Consider the following 19,486-nt stretch of genomic DNA (forward strand, 5'->3'; position numbering starts at 1 on the left):
GGAATCCATGCAGCCGATCTCCGGGTCTGTCGGTACGACTTTTAGCATAGCTTAGCATAATCCATTGAATCTGATTAGACCATTAGCCTCGCGCTTAAAAATAACCAAAGAGTTTTTTATTATTATTTAAAACGTGACTTTTTTCTGTAGTCAGGGCCGGAGTGGGGCCACTTTTCAGCCCGGGAGTTTCAGGCCCAAGACCGGCCCACTTTTTCCATAGTGTTATTCCAAATTAGCACTTTTTTTCAAATTGGTTAAATAAAGCAACAGTTCAGCTCATAGTTTTTATTAATATCAAATAAGTTAAAAGTTATATAATATTTCACTTAAGATAAGAAGTTAACAAAAATATTCCTCTACACTCTAAAAAAGGCTGGGTTACTTTTTACCCATAATGGGTGAATATTGGACAGAACACATGCTGGGTTAAAAATAACCCAATGTTGGGTTGTTGTTATGCAACCATTATAATAACCCAACAGGTGGGTTAAAACAACCCAGCACTGGGTCAATTTTAACCCAGCAGCGTGTTCTGTCCAATATATAAAATATATAAATAACCCAGCCCTTTTTAGAGTGTATTCCACAAGGAAAGGTTGATACATTTTTAGCATTGCTATTGCTATGAGGCCGATGATTAATGCCAATAGAAATATAAAAGTCCTAATTAAAAAAGAATAGCATAACAAGTGATTTCTTAGCTTTTTTAGGCTGGTCATTTTTGACTGGGAAAACAAAAGGTGTTATAGGGTTCCGAACAAAACCTGAGGGTTAAATAACTTTAATTCATATTGTTTACTCATGGCATCCTCATTTTCAGCGGGGGACTGGCTTATATGCTGCTCAGAAGCTGCTTTCATAATATTTGCAAAGTCTATGAATCGCCATGTATACACAAAAGGGTAATATTTAAAAAAAAAATGTAGGCCTATTAGGTTATTATTCGGTATTAGCCGAATAATTACGTTGCTAATGCTAATCATTACAAGACTTATTTCTATTTAAGTTACCTGTTGTCACTTTTTTTGTCCTCTTGAAAATAAATCTGTAAGTTTGACACATTTGGCAGCATCCTCTTCCAATGGATTTTTTCTTCAACCTGTTTTTTACGCCCTCCTCCTCTCAGACGCGTATTGTTACGGTAGGGCCGGCCCAGCCTACCGGAGAAAAGTTTTCTTGGACGCGCTATGGACCGAACCAACTCTATGGGAGGGGAGGGGAAAACTCCCTCACATGGTACAACCCATGCAGAGGCTGCGCGCTGCAGTGTCAATGCGAAACGTGTGAAGTGTCATTTAAGAGAAGATAGACTCACTAACGTGACAAATGTAAAAAAAAAAAAAACTTGACCGGCCCAAAAGTGAAGCGGCCCACCGGGAATTCTCCCGGTTTTCCCGATTACCCACCCCGGGCCTGTCTGTAGTTACATACAGTAGTGCCTGAAAATAGTCCCCTGCTATTAAAAGATACTAAGGGGACTATTTTCGGCTGCTTTATAATATCATTGTCCCTCCTGCAGCCATGTTACGACAGCAAAGTCCTTGATTATTATGCCAGAATAAGAGTATAGTTCCTAGCCATATCTGTCTAGAAAATCAAAACTTTTACTTTTCTGTCGGTCTTAGTACACGATGTAACTACAGAGTCAAGTTTTAAATATGAAAAATATTGAAACTCTTTGGGTTTTTTTGAGCGCAATGCTAATGGTCTAATTGGATTCAATGGATTATGCTAAGCTATGCTTAAAGTGGTACCGCCAGACCCAGAGATCCCCTGAATGGATTCCAAAATGGTAAGAATCAAATGTTTAACTTTAGGGGAGCTGGAAAATTAGCATATTTAAAAAAAAAGCGTGTCCCTTAAAGATCTTGAAATATTTTTGGCCATCATAAAGCATCCGACTCCATGTAAAATAAAGTGGATCTTCATGTATTTTCCTTTCATTGTAATGTAAAACAATATTAATATTAAGTCCTACATATTTTATTTCCACTTACGCATATTCTTTCAATGTGTTTAATTTTGTTTTAAATATTTGGGAAGCTAACACTCAAAATAATCTGGCTTTTAAAAAATAAAATGTTTATTGCTGCTACTCTATGCAAAATTGTCACCATATTTTATAATTGCTCCTGCAATCTCTGACACCAGCAAACTTAAAACATGTCATATTTTTTCATTTGGTCGACTTCACGCTGTTCCTCCGGCATTCGCCCGTCTGTTTGATCATTATAACGGGGACTAATTGTTCCCTTCTAAACCCATGTTGCTTTCCCATTAGTTTGACGAGACACGTCTCTTATTGTCAAACAAGCGGCAGTCTGAACCACCTCCAGGATTCTGCTGTACCTTTTGTTTTTTTCACCTGCAAACACAGACCATTTCACCCTGACATGGATGAGTCGAGTCAGATGAGCAGGGAACGCTTCTGTTCTACACCGTTAGCCTTTTCCCTGTGCACTCGGATCTTTGCTGATGAAAGCTCAAATCACTCATCTTCTGCTTGAACTTGGAAAACAGCAGAGTCTACCTACCTTTCATCCAACCCCCTGCATCCACGCCTCTTCTTTTCTTCCTGTTGTCAAACAGAAGGCTGGGTTATGACAGCGGTCTTTAATGTTTGCTTGCAGTAGCGAGCATCTGTTATATACCATTAGTGAAAGCGTTTGCTTGTAGGACATTTGTAAATCATTCAAAAATTATTGATGTGACTTTTGCATTTATTGTGCTATTTCGTAAATAAATCATGAAATTGTCTCTCTAGATGTAATTTGTTTTAAGGTTTGCCTTCTGTCCTTTGAAATTCCAGAGGCAAATTTTGAGTAAATTATATTTGCCAGTTGCCACAAGGCAAAAAAGTGATGCATTTGTGAAATATAATTTCTAACATTACAGCCTCCCAGCTTCAACTAGATTTATTTAAGATGATTTCTTCAGATAAAATGATTGATTTCATTTATTGCAATATTCATTCCATTTACTTGCAAAGCAATGAAGCAAAACTTGTTCACTCAGCTTTAAAGAAAAATCTTTTTAAGTAGACATCAGTTGTGTATGAGGTGGGATCTTGCACCTTTTTCATCTGGACCTCACACGGCGGCATCACGCTGACTATTCTGCTGCTCCACCGGACTGCAGGGAGGAAGAGAAGATCCATCAAAACCAGTGGGAAGTGAAGTCACAGACAAGAAAAGACAAATGAGTTTGCTAATCAGTGACAGAGGCACATATAAAGTGTCCAGTATTTCATAAGATTAATGATCGTTCTTCTTAAAGTCACCACTGTCTACCTGCATAAGAGATAGTAATAAACAGCCAATATGTGTATACAACACAGCAACATGTCATGTAAACTTAGACAGAGAGATTCAGCTTGATTATAACTGCTAGAAGATGAATATACAGAGGACAGGAGCTGATGTTATAGATACATGAACTGACGTTTACAATGTGATTATTTCCAATAATCAAAGTAGGCTGTTAATCATAGTAAGATGTTTAGTAACGGTGTTACGATTTTGATTTTAAATCGAAATCGGTCTAAATTAAGTCACAATTTGGAACTTCAAATTAAAAAATGGAATTGTCGATGTCACGTCCGGTCGGCTTGCCAAGTGCACTGAAAAAATGATTCATTCAATTTACTCAATTTTTTAAAGTAAGTTGTTGCAATTCAATTTATTTAAGCTACATTTAACCAAATTTTTTTTATTTTATTTTACTTTATGTAACTAATCTTTTTTGTTTAAATGTAGCTTTAACAAATTGATTGCAACCACTTACCTTAAAATAATTGAGTAAATTGAATGAATCATTTTTTTCAGTTTGGGAAAAAAACACACGTGTTGAGTGCTGCGAGTCAACCTCCTCTAACTTAGCTAGCTACTGTACAGCCAGTCAAAAGATAGCATGGCAGATGCAAGAGACACCACGTGAGCTGCTCTTTACATGGGAAACAAAAACCAGCAAGCGCCTCACAACAACTTATTTCAGTTGCTTAAGAGTTATGAAAACAGGACAGGAAGTTTCGTTTTATCAGGTATGTGTGTGTACATCCATATTTTTCCACTGGCAGCACGACTTAAATGGCAGGGCATCTCCAGGTTCAAGGTCAGATATTATATTTCATAAAAGTCTAGTCTAAAAATGGAATAGCATTTTTTTGCGCTTTAAAAAAAAAGTAAAACCCGAGAACCAGAATGAATTGTGACCTTAGAATCGAAAATGTAACCAAATCGAGGATTTTGATAACCGTGACACTCCTAGGTACAGTAACACTTTATTTTAGGGGTCCATAAAAATGCATTAATAAGGCATTGATTAAGGATTAATTAAGTATATAGTTATATTATTTTAAAGAGCCACACAGATCCAAAATCGAAACTGACCTGTATTGCAGTGTTCCATATTGCTGTCCATCAATGTAAACACTGTGCAAAGTAGTTGAACCAAAAAGTGCATGATTAATAAAGTTATTGGCTTCTAAAGTAGGGAGTCGACTCTGAATTGCTGAAACGAGTCGTTATATGGATTGAATCTCCTGGCTGACTTTATCCACGGAATAAAAACACTTTGCATAATAATCTCCGCCTACAGTCTTGCCAGTGTGAGAAACGAAAACTATGACCTGGCCACAGCTAGTTAGTTTGTAAACATCACAAACACGCTGTGTTTTCAGTTTGGGTTGTTTTCACTACCAAAGGATGAAGATATGAAGAATCAGTGGTTAAAATTACTTTTTCAAGGAGGGATTTACTCGACGTTTGGCAATGAAAGATGCAGTACCCACTTTATTTGGAACAACATTCGTCTCCTAACCACAACCTGTAGGTATAATTATAGCTACATACTTGCTTAAATGAGTGTAAAAAATTTTAATGTCTGTCGTCATTTTTATAAACTCACATATAGGTGTGCTACTGTTCACTGTTTAAATTTATTTACATTAAATGACAAACATGTTCCTATGTACGTATTCTGTTATTCGGTGCCGTGATGAAGAATATAATGAAATGTAACAGTCTCATACATGAATGTCGCAAATTAAGAAATCTGTACATATGGTGAGCCTCAAACACTATTGTTTCCTCATTTTCATGTAAACCTTGTGCATGCACAGGACAACTGAAAAAAGGCCAATCCCAACAAAACACAGACTGTGATGTTACAGTCGAGATGTACGCCCTCAACATTAAAAATCTAGCGGAAGATTTTCCCGAATTATTTTAAAGAACCGCCACTCCACTTTAAAAAAAAAATGCACATGCGCAACACTCTACCTCCTCCCGAGAGGGAACGTCTATTAAACGGGTGCACGAGACAGAGAGAGAGCATGCAGGGGCCTAGTTCTTCTCTTCGCTGTGTTTACAAGTTTTTGTCGGCATGTTTACCGTGTCTGTGAAGTTCGTGACTTGTAGGGCTAGCATCGCTAATCACAGCTTACATCAACTTTTACTAGCAGTGATTTAAAATGGATTTCTCTAATTAGCATGGCAAAATTTACCTTTCGAGTAGAAACTTCCAACCTGTCCTATTAGCTCACGCCAACGTGTGAAATATTCTCCCATAAACACTTTGGTCTTGTTTCTTTCTTCATAGTCCTTTCTCTTCTTGTCATACAATTCGTAGACACTTTTTCTCTTGCGACCCTCAGACATTTTGAAAAAAACACAGTGAGAACGCGACCTTTAATGAATGGTTGAAACCGTAGCCCACCACACATTTACACCTGAAAGTGCGCATGCGCAGAAAGCGAACCTAGGGACGAGCACGTACGACGGTTATACGTCAACATATCATCAAAATGATTGACATATGGGATTACCAATAATCTAGATGATCCACCCGGAAAAAGAAAGTCTTCCGCTATTCCTTTAAATTACATATTAAAATAACAATATTTTTACAATGCTAAAAACAAAGTATCGATTTTACAGTTATGTTTTGCAGGTCCATACCGGTTAAGAACACAAACTTACCACTCAGAAACATCCATTAACAATCTCCAAACAGTTGCTTTTTCCTCAAAATCTGTATCTTCGTCTGATACAGGCTCAAACATGTAAGGTCTGTTTGCTGTGTGAGCTACTGACATGTGCCGTGTTGTGAAGCAGCCAATCAGAGCTGAGCTCAACATTACTATTCATGACCCTTCCAAATATTTCATTTTAGGGAGAAATCTTAGGGTTGTTAAGTCACATACCCTCTATGTAGATATCAGAGAACAATTTCACAGATTGTATCAATGCAGTCTTTAGCAACTTTAAGGTACATGACGAAAACACATGCACACTTTAGTGCCTACATGGCTTTATGTGTATTGCATAGACAATTGATATCAAGTAATGAGTATTTTTCCAAACCCAGTGTCACTTTACTGTAAGAACCCACACAGAAAAGCAGACAAGGCTGAAGCCCTGAAGAAAGAAGCAGACAGGGTATAAATAACAGTGAGAGTAATGAGAGACAGGTGAGCTGATGAAGAGATAATGACTTCAACTGATGAATGTGACATGGAGGCTGACTGACTTATCTGAAGACAGAGCTACTAAAGCACATGATTGTGTAAACAAAGGTGCCACAAGAACGCATAAGAACATGACGTGCATTTAAATGCACAAAATAAGTGGATGTCTATCAAAAATCAGCGTATTATAGAAACCTGTTTTCATGTGTTTACATGCAAATCAGTAAACCAGTTAGGCAGAAAATGCCGTTTAGACAGGATTTGGAGATTGGTCAGGTTTATCGCAGGCAGTGACGTCACTACCAATTTTTTTAATTTAAGGATTTTTTTGGATGCAATGTCAGAGTGATGTCACTGAAAAAAGATTGTGTTTTGCTTAGAAATGAAAAGCCAATAACATGCCTGTAAATTCACTCAAAAAAGTTCAAGTTTGAGCTTAGGAAAACCAGTTCTGAATTTCAAGTCACACGAGTGTTTGAAGTGCTGAAGATCAGAAAAGAGATGTCTGAATGTGTCCTGACCATCATCGCCCCTGCTGTTTTATCTTCTTGCCTGGGGTGAAGGAGATGACATGGCTCCTTACAGAGTTTCTCACACGTTTGCACTCCATGTGGTCCAGAATTATCGTCTACACTTGACCACACTTTCCTCCGACTATAAGCTGTTTCTGTCTCAGGCCAAGTTTGAAAATCATTTTCTTGAAATGGATCATTTGCATGCACAAATATGTGTTTACATAAATGAAAGCTAAATATATTTAAAACATTCATTAAAGACAACATATACAGCCATGTAAAAAATTAAAGGAGACATATCTTGATAATCTGATTTTTTCCATGTTTAAGTGCTATAATTTGGTCCCCAGTGCTTTTATCAACCTTAAAAATGTGAAAAAGGACAACCTGGTAACTTAGATTTGTAAACCATTCTTCACAAACTTGTGAAAAAATTGGTTATTGAAATGTTGCTCCCCCTGTGATGTCAGAAGGGGATAATACAGCCCCTTAATCTAAACACAGCAATACCATTTATCATTGCATTTGAAAGGACACACCCAAAATGCCATATTTTTGCTCACACCTTCAAAGTGGCAATTTTAACATGCTATAATAATCATTTATATGATATTTTGAGCTAGAACTTCACATGCATCTTGTGAAATGTCCTCTTTAAAAGACCAATTTTTATCATAATTTCTACATATATTACGACCATTTCTGTCCAGTGTCTGTTGAATTCCAACAAAAGCAAACCTCATGAGCAACAAAGTCAATCAACAGCAATGTTAAAGACTGACTGATTAAAGATGTGATTAAAATTCAGGGTTAATAAAATGTCCTAAAATACATGTTAAAACATTAGCATTTTAATATTGAGAAATGAATTTCAACTTGTTTTCTCTGCAGTATTCAAGATCAGAAAACACTTTTCTTATCATTTTTCGTATCTTTTTTGTTATTTGGACGTATATATGGCGTGTTTTCCATATTTCAATTTCCAGTAAATAAATGCAAATGAAAACATTCTTTTTATTAGGAACTTGGCAGAAATGTTGTCAGTAGTTGTCAGAATGAAACAAAAACGAAAATTTTACTTAAAGGGGACATATCATGAAAAACTTTTTCCATGTTTAAGTGCTATAATTGAGTCCCCAGTGCTTCTATCAACCTAGACAATGTGAAAAAGATCAACCCAGTAATTTAGTTTTGGTAAACAATTCTCTGTAAGCATGTGAAAAAATAGCTCATTGAAATTTGGCTCCCCTTGTGATGTCAGAATGGGATAATAACGCCCCTTAATCTGCACTATCCAAACACAGCACTGAAATGTAGTGCAGAGATCATGTGCATTTAAAAGGACACACCCCCAAAAAAGGCATTATTTTGCTCATACCTAGAAAGTGCCAATTTTCACATGCTATAATAAATTATCAATATGGTATTTTGAGCTAAAACTTCACATTATGTACTCTGGGGACATCAACGATTTATTTGACATTTTAAACAAGTCTTGTGAAATGCCCCCTTTAAACACATACCTATAAAAAGTAAATTTAGAAAAACTGAAAATAATCCTGAAGCGATCTCTGAATTTTTTCTCCAGCTTTAATTGTTTGTTTCTGTTGGTGTTACTTTGATGTTTGACGTACGTATTTGCGTTTAGTTTTAGTTTTAAAATGCTTATTGTAAATGTTATTATATCTATTTATTATTTTAAACCTCACAAACATGTTTTTGAAAAATGTAATTAATTGTTCTATGAATAGTTTTATGAGCAACGGCTATCACGGTTCAAACTTAACTTCCAGTGGACTTCGCAAACAATCAATAACAATATAGTCCTTCAAAAGCAGATTATTTCTGATAACAAGCAAAATAAATAAATAAATTATATTAGTTCAAATCAACTACTACACTGAGCAAACATTACTGTGTAAAATGTTTTTTTTTTAATGTTAACTACAGTTCGCACAGCTGTATGATCCATGCTCTGCTTAATGTGTTTTTGCTACCATAAATTGACTAAAGGTTAATGGAAACTCTAAAACTTTTAAATATGTTTATGAAATATGTCCCCTTTACGATAATGTACCGTACAGCGAAATGTAATGTTTGAAAGTGAAACTCCAATCTCTCCTCTTCATATCTGAAATATGTCATTACTGGCCTTAAAGCATCTGGGTCAGGCATTCGTATCTGTTTGAAAGAATGGATGGTACAGTACTGTAGAAGAAATTGAATAATATCACAGACAGATACTCTGGTTACGAATGTTCCTGATCCGTCTCTTCAATTCCCAAGATGTATTTCATAAGTAACTAAATAATGCAAGAAAACCCATGAATGTCACAAAGACATTATTAAGTTGTCCCACTAAACAATACACTTCAATAGATATCACGTATGTCTTCCGAGCAGACACTTTCATTCTAACATTTACACTTGCATTTATTTCAAGTATATGAGAGGATCAGCAGTTACAATGACATTTTCATCACACATCATATGCGATGCAAGTCGGTCTAGATGGCCCGTGTATTTACTCATGGATTACAAAGCACAATTTTTTATTTGATTTAACTTTTTCATTCTTTCGAACAATGAAAATATCTATTTTCACCACTATTCAGACAAATAGTGTCTCAGTTATTCCAGATAAGCATTTGATGGATCTACGTGAACATACGGTCGGCGAGTTGTTAAATGAGAAACATAAATCTGCGTGGCAGTGAGCAGAATGCTGTTCATTGTTACCATGTCTCTTCCTCCCAATATTGATTGTTATAATGAATACTAAATTTCCAGCTTGCTTTTATTACACCAGACCCATTTTTTTGTACTACGAACAAAATCAGCCAACTCCATTAAGAAATCGATGATAGGGCTCACTTGATATCGTCATTAGTGAGCTTTTATCATAATCATAAGATAAAGCATGACACCCTTCATCAAATTCAATACCACATGAAACATTTCTCAAAAATTGTTAATGTTTGATTTTATCTAAATGTGCTAGCAGTCCTTTTCTGTTCCAAAATGATGGACGGCAGAAAAAAACCTGTATTTTCCTGTGCACAAAGCTATTGAGCAATATGTCACTGGTGTGGAAGAACATGTTCAAAGTCCAGACCTGACCCAAAGATTCATTAAAATGCACACTGGGAGCCCAAGAAAGGAGAAGCCAGCTCCTAAACAACCAAAAATTGGTTTGGAATTAAACGTTCAACAAGCTAATACTTTTGGACATATTTAACTTGTAAATATATTTGCAAGTTAAAAAAAATAAACCACTAAAAGACAAAACATTTTATAGATGTGACTAAGATAAGTATTTAACGTAAATACCTTAATCCCATGAACATTATTGCGAATGATCTCTGTTAATTCCAGAAAGACACCCTTGGGAATGGAGCTTTGTACTTGGTATGGAATCGTGCCTTCCGTTTCAATTGGCTTTGATACTTCATTAAAAGGATTTAAAGGATTTTACCCAGATAATGTCACCCTGGTTTTAGACGTATTGTCTTAATTCCTAAAGCTTTTTGTTTATGCATAACATCGTTGGCTCATGCTTGTCAGAATAAATTTAGGTATTTGAAGGTTATAGTCTGGTTGTGACCACGCATCTGCATCTGTGTAACTAGATCAACTACAGTGTGACTTTGAATGATTACTTGTTAAAATATTTTGCCATGCAACTGGCGTTAACACACATCAAAAGTAACTATTGTCTTAAACTACTGTATGAATGCACTCAATGCACTCGATTGATACAAAGTCACTTTAGGGAAGTCGCGCCAGTAGCGCATGTTTGCAAAGCTTCAGAGCAGTTATTACAGTCATACAGGACTGAAGTCCAATCAACTTGAATTGAAAAAGACAGAAATCTCTAAAATCATGTGCTAAACTCGACATCAACTGTATCATAACTTTTGTTTTGTTTCAGCTTAAATTGCAGCTACTTTGCATACGTCACAAGATACTTTGTAAGCCCCTCCCCTAGAGAATAATCAGTCTTTATCGATTGCAAATCAGGTAAATAATCTTCAGCTGGTTCAAAACGCCACTCGATCTAAGAAGTATGACCACATGGCTAGGGCTGCAGCTATCGATTCTTTTTGTAATCGAGTAATCTAGCACTGAATCGATCGATTAATCGAGTAATCAGATAAAAATTTGTGTGTGTTTTTAAACAACCAAAACAAATAATGCATAACGAAAATTACGTGGCTGTAAAAATGTTCAAGCATTTGGCTTTTATTTCATAAAAAAACAGAGCTATTGACATTTGGCTCCAAAAAATAAGCCTATTTATTTAAATTTTTACCCATTTAGTGTTTATAAGTGCCAGTGCCAACAATTAAGCAGTGCACTTTAATTTATTAATATGCACAACAGGTTTCATGCTGTAATCTAGCCCTGACATCAAAGTAAATCTGGTTTATGTACATGTCTACACCTGCAGCATTTACCATTAGGCTACAAAAAATAATATATAATTTCTGGGGTGAGCCTATTTGCTATGGTAACAACCTGTGTGTGTGTGCACGCACGTGCATCTGTGTTTGTGTGTGTGCGCACACACGTGCACCTGTGTTTGTGTGCGTGAGGAAGAGTGACACCCCAGTCAGACGTTCAGTTGCTTCATTGCAGTATGGTTTCGGCAGAAATACATACATTTATTTTCTAATTCAATAGAACACTGCATTTGGTTTGCATCACTTGCATTGTGGTGCATTTTAGGTTAAGAATCCGTTCGAAAAATCACAACATCAAGTCCCGCTGTACACAGTGAATGCATGCTGAAATTATTGTTGCGTGGCTACATAAAAGTTTAAGCATATGTGATGCATTGCGCAATTGGTCTGACTCGCGTGAGAGAGAGACGAGGGTGTATGCATGTGAGTGTGTGTGTGTGTGAAGGGGTTCTTCTTTAAGCTACACTCTCTTGCAATTGAACGTGAATACGTTTACTACTTAAAAACATCAAAGCTAAACATCATATCTAGTCAAACCGCATAACGACATCTCTACAAATACAGTATAGGATTAAAATCAGCTAAAGCTACATTACCTTGTTTCATCGACGCTTGGTGAAACAGCAGTGGATGTTTTCGGTTCAGATGCTGAATGTAATGATAATGTAATGATCCCAAACTTTAGACATTCTCTCTGTGCCGTTTATGGACATACTCTCCGCCATCGTGCCAACTAAATTCAAAATGTATCACACGCTATGATGTGCTTCCTGAACATTGAACAGTGGTTCGTGTGAATCAGATCTCGGCGCGTATAGTGCGTGTCATATGAATTTAACGAGGCTTCGAGTAACTCAATGAATCGTTTCAGCCCTACACATGGCACAAGTTCAAGATCATTTGCGATTTATACACTTTGCATCTGAAAGAAAGGGGTATGCTCGTTTTCTGCACATGCGTTCGGTTTATGAATCACAGATACGCATTTTTGATAAATGATCGTAAGATCAAATGTAGGATGGTTTCTACGAAGCATTTTATAAATGAGGCCCCTGTTTATGTTAGGGGCCTGTCTATTTTTCGATTAATCGTTTTTTAAAATGTGGTCGATTCAAAATCAATTCTCAAAGAGCAGAATCGATTTTTTTTCTTTCATATTTATTTCCGCAAACATTGAACGTAAGATTAACGTTAATCTAATTACTAGTCTTCTACACTAGATACCAAGGAGCGAGAGGCGAGGAGTTTCAAGTGCTTCATTGACGTTGATGCCAACTTCACATTAAAAGTCAGAAGTATGGAAGCATTTTAGATTTCACAAGCAAGACGACGACTATAGTGTTGTGTCTTTTAATTTCTTTTTATTAATTACCCACTTGTAAACTGCTGTTCACTGTTCTTTTTTATTAATATAATATTTGTATTAAATCTATATTCATTGAGTTGAATCGAGAATCGAGTATAAAAACTGACCGGAGAACTGGAATCGAAAATTAAACCGAGAATCGAAATCGAATCGATAGCTTGTGAATCGAAATCGAATCGATCTGGAACATCTGAATCGATACTCAGCCCTAGTTTATGTTTTATGATTTTTCTGTGTTTTTTCTGCATCTATAAATGTAAAGCTGCTTTGAAACAATTAAACAAATGTGAAAAGCGCTTATATAATTTATATATATATATATATATATATATATATATATATATATATATATATAAATTTTAATTGATTGATAATTGGTTCTTTTCTTTTCATTGGAATGTGGGACTTCCTTTGGCAGACTGGCCATATTGGGCGTTGCATTGTCTACTGTTCTTAGGAACAGGAGTTTTTAATCTTGTTATAGGCAATGTCTTTGATATGCATTCATTTCCAGGGTATTGTCCAAGTTCCAAACATTACATTCACAAACAAAACATTAGATGAAAAAGAAACGAGACTGCTGTGCTTGAAATTGAAATAAAATGTCTTTATTTTATATTGATTTTTATATAAAAAGTACTTACATTTAATACATTTTTTCCAAAATACAAGCAGCCAAACAACATATAAATCAAATACAAAATTATAAAATCTGTTGTATCTTAGTAGCGTCCCTTCTGAAAATGAACAGGTAACATGATTAAATTCATAACACGCTAAAATTTCCATGTAACAGTGAAGTTCGATTCGCTCTGCTATCCGTGACCTATACATCTTCTTGTGTGTTTGTTGTCTAACAGCGACGGAGTCCATTTTTTATTTCTCTTAATTTGCTTGATGAAGCTGGTGCACTGCAGCTGTATTGCTAAGCCAATAGGTAGCTTTAAGCAGACAAAGTACCAGAAAAGTAGCGTGTCTTATGCGCAACGTTTGATTAATTTCATCTTTCGTCCTGCTAGATTGTAATTTATAACCATTAAACTGGTATCAGCCGTATAAATATGCATTTCTTCAGCTGAAGAACAGACCGCACGTCCATTTAGTGCTATCTGAGCTATCCCAGAATGCCTCATGGTTGGGGTTACAACCATAGATATGTATATAAAGGCTAGATGGCTCAAGGCGGAGTCCCTAACGTCATCACCTGGCGGCCATCTTAGGACAGGGCGCTCGCTCACTCGTAGCATTGAGTTTAATGGTGCAGGTACTTTTAAATGACCATAACTTGCTCAATTTTCTACCGATTTTCAAACGGTTTGGGTTTTTACAAACGTTATTAACGTGGCTATAATTCTGGATGCTTTAACATGTTTCATGAATTTATTTTTTATTTTTAGTATAGGTATGCAGTGTCATAGGTACATCTTTGACGTTTATAACAAACCAAACCGTTTGAAAATCGGTAAAAAATTAAGCAAGTTATGGTCATTTAAAAGTACCTGCATCATTAAAACTCAATGCTACGAGTGAGCGAGCGCCCTGTCCTAAGATGGCCGCCAAAATGCGGACGTTGCACTCAGTTGGCCAGCAGCGCGGACGAGCCATCTAGCCTTTATATACATATCTATGGTTACAACATAGTTCATCATTGCAGCATTTTTATGGGTGGTGGAAGTAAAAGAAATCACTTAATCAAGCAAACTAAAAACTGGATCAATATCAACTCATTTTTTTTAACCAAAGGATCAGACTGAAGTCATGTGGTTGACACTGTATGTAGCCCTATGTTGGTGAAAGAAGAGGTAATGGTTACATGAAATAAACAGAATGATACAAATATGACATTTCAAAAAAAAAATAAACAAGATAAATGCAGAAACTTTCACAGTGCAATACAACGTAAACACTAGAAAGTAAAATATGATATAAGGCAACATATGAAAAATGATATTTATGTATTGAAAATGATCCATCATTTGCCCGATTTGTGTATTATACTGTATGTAGTACAAGTATTGTTTACTGAGAAGACAAAAAATTATAGATGATTTCAAATATCACAGACATAAATGCATGATGAAAGCAAAAAAACAAAAAAACAAATATAAACAAGATATCTGAACCTGATAAGAAATAGAAATTTTTTTGATTTTTCCTTGTGTTTTATACATTTTGTACATTGAAGTAAAAAAAGAGTACAAAGTGTAGTCAGGCTATGCGGCGGTTTCTCGAATCGTCCCCTCAAGTTTCTTTGGGAGTAGCTCTCTCCTTTCGTCAATGTTGATGACCGGTTTGCGACAGTTTTGTCCATCGAGATACATCTTTGCGTACATCGGATTGGAGTAGTTCATTGGCTGTTTGGAGAGATCATTGGGAAAAATTTATGATTGCACTTTTACAATTTACATGATTCATCTTGAAGGACAACATATGAAGAGCTCTAAGTGCATCTGAAATGTTTTGTAGAAAATGTGAATTTTTTATCAGACACTGCAAAACCTAAAAGTTAATTCAACTCAAACCATTCAAGTAAACTGGTAGCATTAGTTTTAAAACGCATACATTTGAGTACTGTGAACTTAAACACATTAAGTCATATGCAGTTATGCACTTTTATTTAAGTTCACACTACTAAGTGCATAATTGCACATGACTCAAGTTCACAGTACTTAAATTTATGTGTTTTAAAACTTAAATGGACTAATTCAACCGGTTTACTTAAATGGTTTGAGTTAAGTTAACCGTTAGGTTTTACAGTGGACTCTTAATGGATTCTGCCAACAAACTGGTATAAACCGGTATGGTTTTAGGGAGGGATCTTAAGCAAAGTATTTGTATACTATGTGCCGCGAGCATTTGTCTCATGTCATTATCGAATTTTTGATGGAGGTGGCGTTTAGCGACTTTTGCATCTGAGCTCCTCATACAATAATTTAAAATTAAGTAAAAATTCATGAAAAAAATTAAAACAAATGCAGAATTCAACATTTCAAGAAAGTGGTTTCCACTGCGGCTAAGGTTGAAAATGGATTCACAAGGATTATTTTGAAATGTGTGACTATATTATTTATGCTTATGATGTGATTTTAATGACAACAACCAGCCTAAATCATAGACCAATAAGGGGAATCAACAATGTTAACCATAAAGCCATGCGACCATGGTGACACACTTTAATGGGTGACACATTCATGCAGGACCATCACATGCATGCATTGTTTTATTACTGGAACTCTGACGAAGTTAGACAAAAACCCAAGACGTTCACCTGTCCAGGTATAACTTCCTTAGGGACAGAATGAATATTCAGCGTGCAAGGCTCACTGGATTTTACACACCAGCCCTGAAACACACACAGTTTCCCCAGCATGCGGTAGACATTTAGACATTTGTCACAGCTGGATTTAGATACATTTAGACACGGCATCAGAGCAAACATATGTTTGTATGACGTTCACTTTGGAACAAAAGGTCAGTCAAGCATTAAAATAAAGCACATTCTGTTATTGCCATTATAGCACTGCTTTTTTAAATGCATGATATGTTTTTCTATTTACAAATACCACAGATGTCAGAGTTGTTTCTTTGCAAAGGACAAAATATGTTTGCAGTTTTAATGAGCAAATTCTCAAGATAAAAGACATCACAGGATATTTTGCACTGATATGCTGAAGGCCACGATCAGTCGGCGTGTGAAGATATGAGCCAAAAATAAATCTGCTGTAAAGCTCTAGATAATATTACATGCTTAATTCTGACATTTATTAAACAGATATTTTATTTTCACAGCAGCAAAGAGAATGATTATTATTATTATTATTATTATTATTAAATTTCACATTGTGAGTTATGGATGTAGATCTTTGACCTTTCAAGTTTCATGCATAAATACTACACAAACCTTGTGGGGATCGAGTGTGAAATTTGGTTTGAGGAGGCTGCCGGCATCGGCGTGGTTGTCGTGGTCCACCTCATACATGTTGTAAGATGGATTTCCAATCTCCACGTTGATGCCTCCATTGGTTATAGGCTGTCGTTGAACATGTTTCCCTCTGCAATGGTGAAATTCAGTAGAAATAGCTACAGTTAGCTAAAGACATGCTTTTATGTACGGCGCATTTATAACATGAATTTAAAATATAAGCCACGATTTCATTAGTGCTCTAAATGGATTAAACTGTAATGAGTATGAATCAAACATATTAAATAAAAGAAAACACTAAAAAGATGTTACAAAAATGGCTTTAGAATACAACACATGAAACACTGTATTTTACATATTATTAAAATGAGCTACAATCTATGTAACCGAGGAAGACTTTATATTACTTTTACATTAACAATGCATTTGAAAAGCCAGTTACAGTGCATTACAAATTATTAGGGCAGTCAAAAGATTAATCGCAATTAATCACATAAAAAAATAAAAGTTTGTGTTTGCATAATATATTTGTGTGTGTATTGTGTGTAAATATTATGTATATATAAATACACACATATATGTATTAATTTAAGAAAAAGTTTATTTATGTATATATTTTTTCAAATTTATATATAATATAAAAATATTAACATTTAAATATTTGTGAAGCCACCGCGCCGCCATGTTGGTATACCCAAACGTTCTATTAAATCAATGGACGCGATCAGGTTTTAATGATAAAACATCACTTCACTAGTCTCTGTTTTTATATCTGAAGTCTCCCTGTACATTATTACAACGCAAACATCCTAAGCATGTACATAGTTATTTACTGAAAGTTGTATATTTTGCTTTTTAAACTTATTATACATTTATCTTTGTTACAGTATCAGATCAGCGGACAGACCGCAGCATATTTAGCATTAAAAACAACGTGTTCATTCTGAAATCTAAATAAATAATCATGCTTTGTACCGTTTGTGCATGCAATAATTTGCTGGTTTTGTAATTGTTATCTTAACAAGTTACCTAAACTCATTCAGAGAAATAACGCTGACTGTGTAGTTGAATGTCAAAAAAAAACTTTATTTATACCCCGTGTCATTAACAGAATGCAGCAGACACACTCACCTTAACGGTTTTTATAAATCCATTATCCTACCCGATTAAAACATAAACATTGCAAATAACACCAGAATTAACTATTAATTTACGTACACATATCCTAAAAAATAACCTTGTGTGACTGATACGCTGTAAAGCGGGTGAAATTAGATCATGTTTTTGAATGGAAGTCAATGAGGCCCTCTGCCAGTTGGGTATACCAAGATGGCCGCTCGAACTCTGTGCTGGCTTCACCTCACGCTGTTACGTCAAGCGTTCTATGCGCAATCCAGTCATTTATATAGATCAGTGGATCGAACCCATAAACGTTGGCGTCTCTGATGCTACAAGAACACTACATAATTTTATATTGTACACGTGTTAGGTTCAGTGATCACAAATAAACGCATTCAGTTTCTACAATAATTAACTGAACACAATGAATTCCTTGAATTGAGTTTACTTAGTTTTATATAAATTCGCTATTCAGTACCTCTGACGCCTTCTGCAGATGAAGACACCTGCAACCACTGTAGAGATCAGAATAACCAGTAGGACCAACGGCACAATGATGGCGATACTACCTATATCACATAAGACAAGAAAAAGCCAGAAGCAAAAGCCACTATTACCTCCGTTTCCCCAGGTGTCTACGCAGGTGGAACAGAAAATTATTAGATACTCCATCATAGTAAAATGAAATAAACACTAGTGCAGCTGCAGAGATATTAAACTAATATTTAACATGAAGCTCAGATGTATATTCAAATGTGTGGTTTGAATGATGAAATAACATTTCTTTTCATTTGAATAACTCAAGAAGTGATTCCTTATTGAATTACTAAAAGAAGGCTCTTTATAAAGCTCACCTCCAGCCGTGTTATCTGAACGGCTGCTCTTGGGGGCCGGCCTTTCACACTGAGTCCCCGACCAATTAGCTGAGCATCTGATTTAAAAGAACAGAAGACGGTTAAACCAAAATATATGACAGAAAAGAAAGAAAATGCTGACAGTTTCTGTATTAAACACAAATCAAATTTTACTGCCAAGGGACTGAAAAGGTTCACAAAAAATTTAATTTATCATCATCTACTCATCCTCATGTCGTTCCAAACTCACATGTCCTTTTACTTCAATGAAACATAGGACCAGGAAACATAAGGAAAGTCCAGAGTGCACGTATATTAAACAAATGATAAACAAAGCACCCCTAAAGTCTTTACTTTATTAAAGAGGACACTGTATATCTTATTATTTATTATGACATTTATGGGCAATGAAAAAGTACACTGCAAAAAATGAATTCTTACTTAGTATTTTTGTTGTCTTGTTTTCAGTAAAAATATCTAAAAATTCTTAAATTAAGATGTAATTAAATTAAGATGTAAAATTACCTAGGAAAATAAGTGTCGTTCTTAGACAAAAAATATAAAATTTAAGCGAATTTGTGCTTAAAACAAGCAAAAAATCATCTGGAAAGTGTTAATGAAAAAAAGTTAACTTATTTCAAGATTTTTTTTCTTTGTTTTAAGCACTAATTTACTTAAAGTTTATACTTTTCTTTCTAAAAACTAGACTTATTTTTATAGGTCATTTTACTCACCAAGACAATACACAATTTAAGATATTTTTACTGAAAACAAGACAAAA

The 19,486-nt window shown here is 35.3% G+C and overlaps 1 protein-coding gene across 2 annotated transcripts in view; it reads right to left on the reverse strand.

The window, feature by feature from the left end:
- Positions 1-14,389: 14,389 nt before the first annotated feature.
- The window catches only part of lrp1bb (low density lipoprotein receptor-related protein 1Bb), a 379,953-nt gene continuing 374,856 nt past the window's right edge, over positions 14,390-19,486 (reverse strand). For both annotated transcript variants that reach the window (XM_065251976.1, XM_065251975.1), the window contains 5 exons: positions 18,706-18,782; positions 18,330-18,420; positions 16,712-16,862; positions 16,079-16,153; positions 14,390-15,164 (listed from right to left, as the gene is read on the reverse strand). In XM_065251976.1, coding sequence (XP_065108048.1) covers positions 15,024-15,164; positions 16,079-16,153; positions 16,712-16,862; positions 18,330-18,420; positions 18,706-18,782 — 535 coding nt within the window. In that variant the 3' untranslated portion in view covers positions 14,390-15,023. The remainder of the gene's footprint in view (positions 15,165-16,078; positions 16,154-16,711; positions 16,863-18,329; positions 18,421-18,705; positions 18,783-19,486) is intronic.

The sequence above is a fragment of the Paramisgurnus dabryanus genome, chromosome 15, assembly GCF_030506205.2.
Source record: "Paramisgurnus dabryanus chromosome 15, PD_genome_1.1, whole genome shotgun sequence".
Classification (NCBI taxonomy): domain Eukaryota; kingdom Metazoa; phylum Chordata; class Actinopteri; order Cypriniformes; family Cobitidae; genus Paramisgurnus; species Paramisgurnus dabryanus.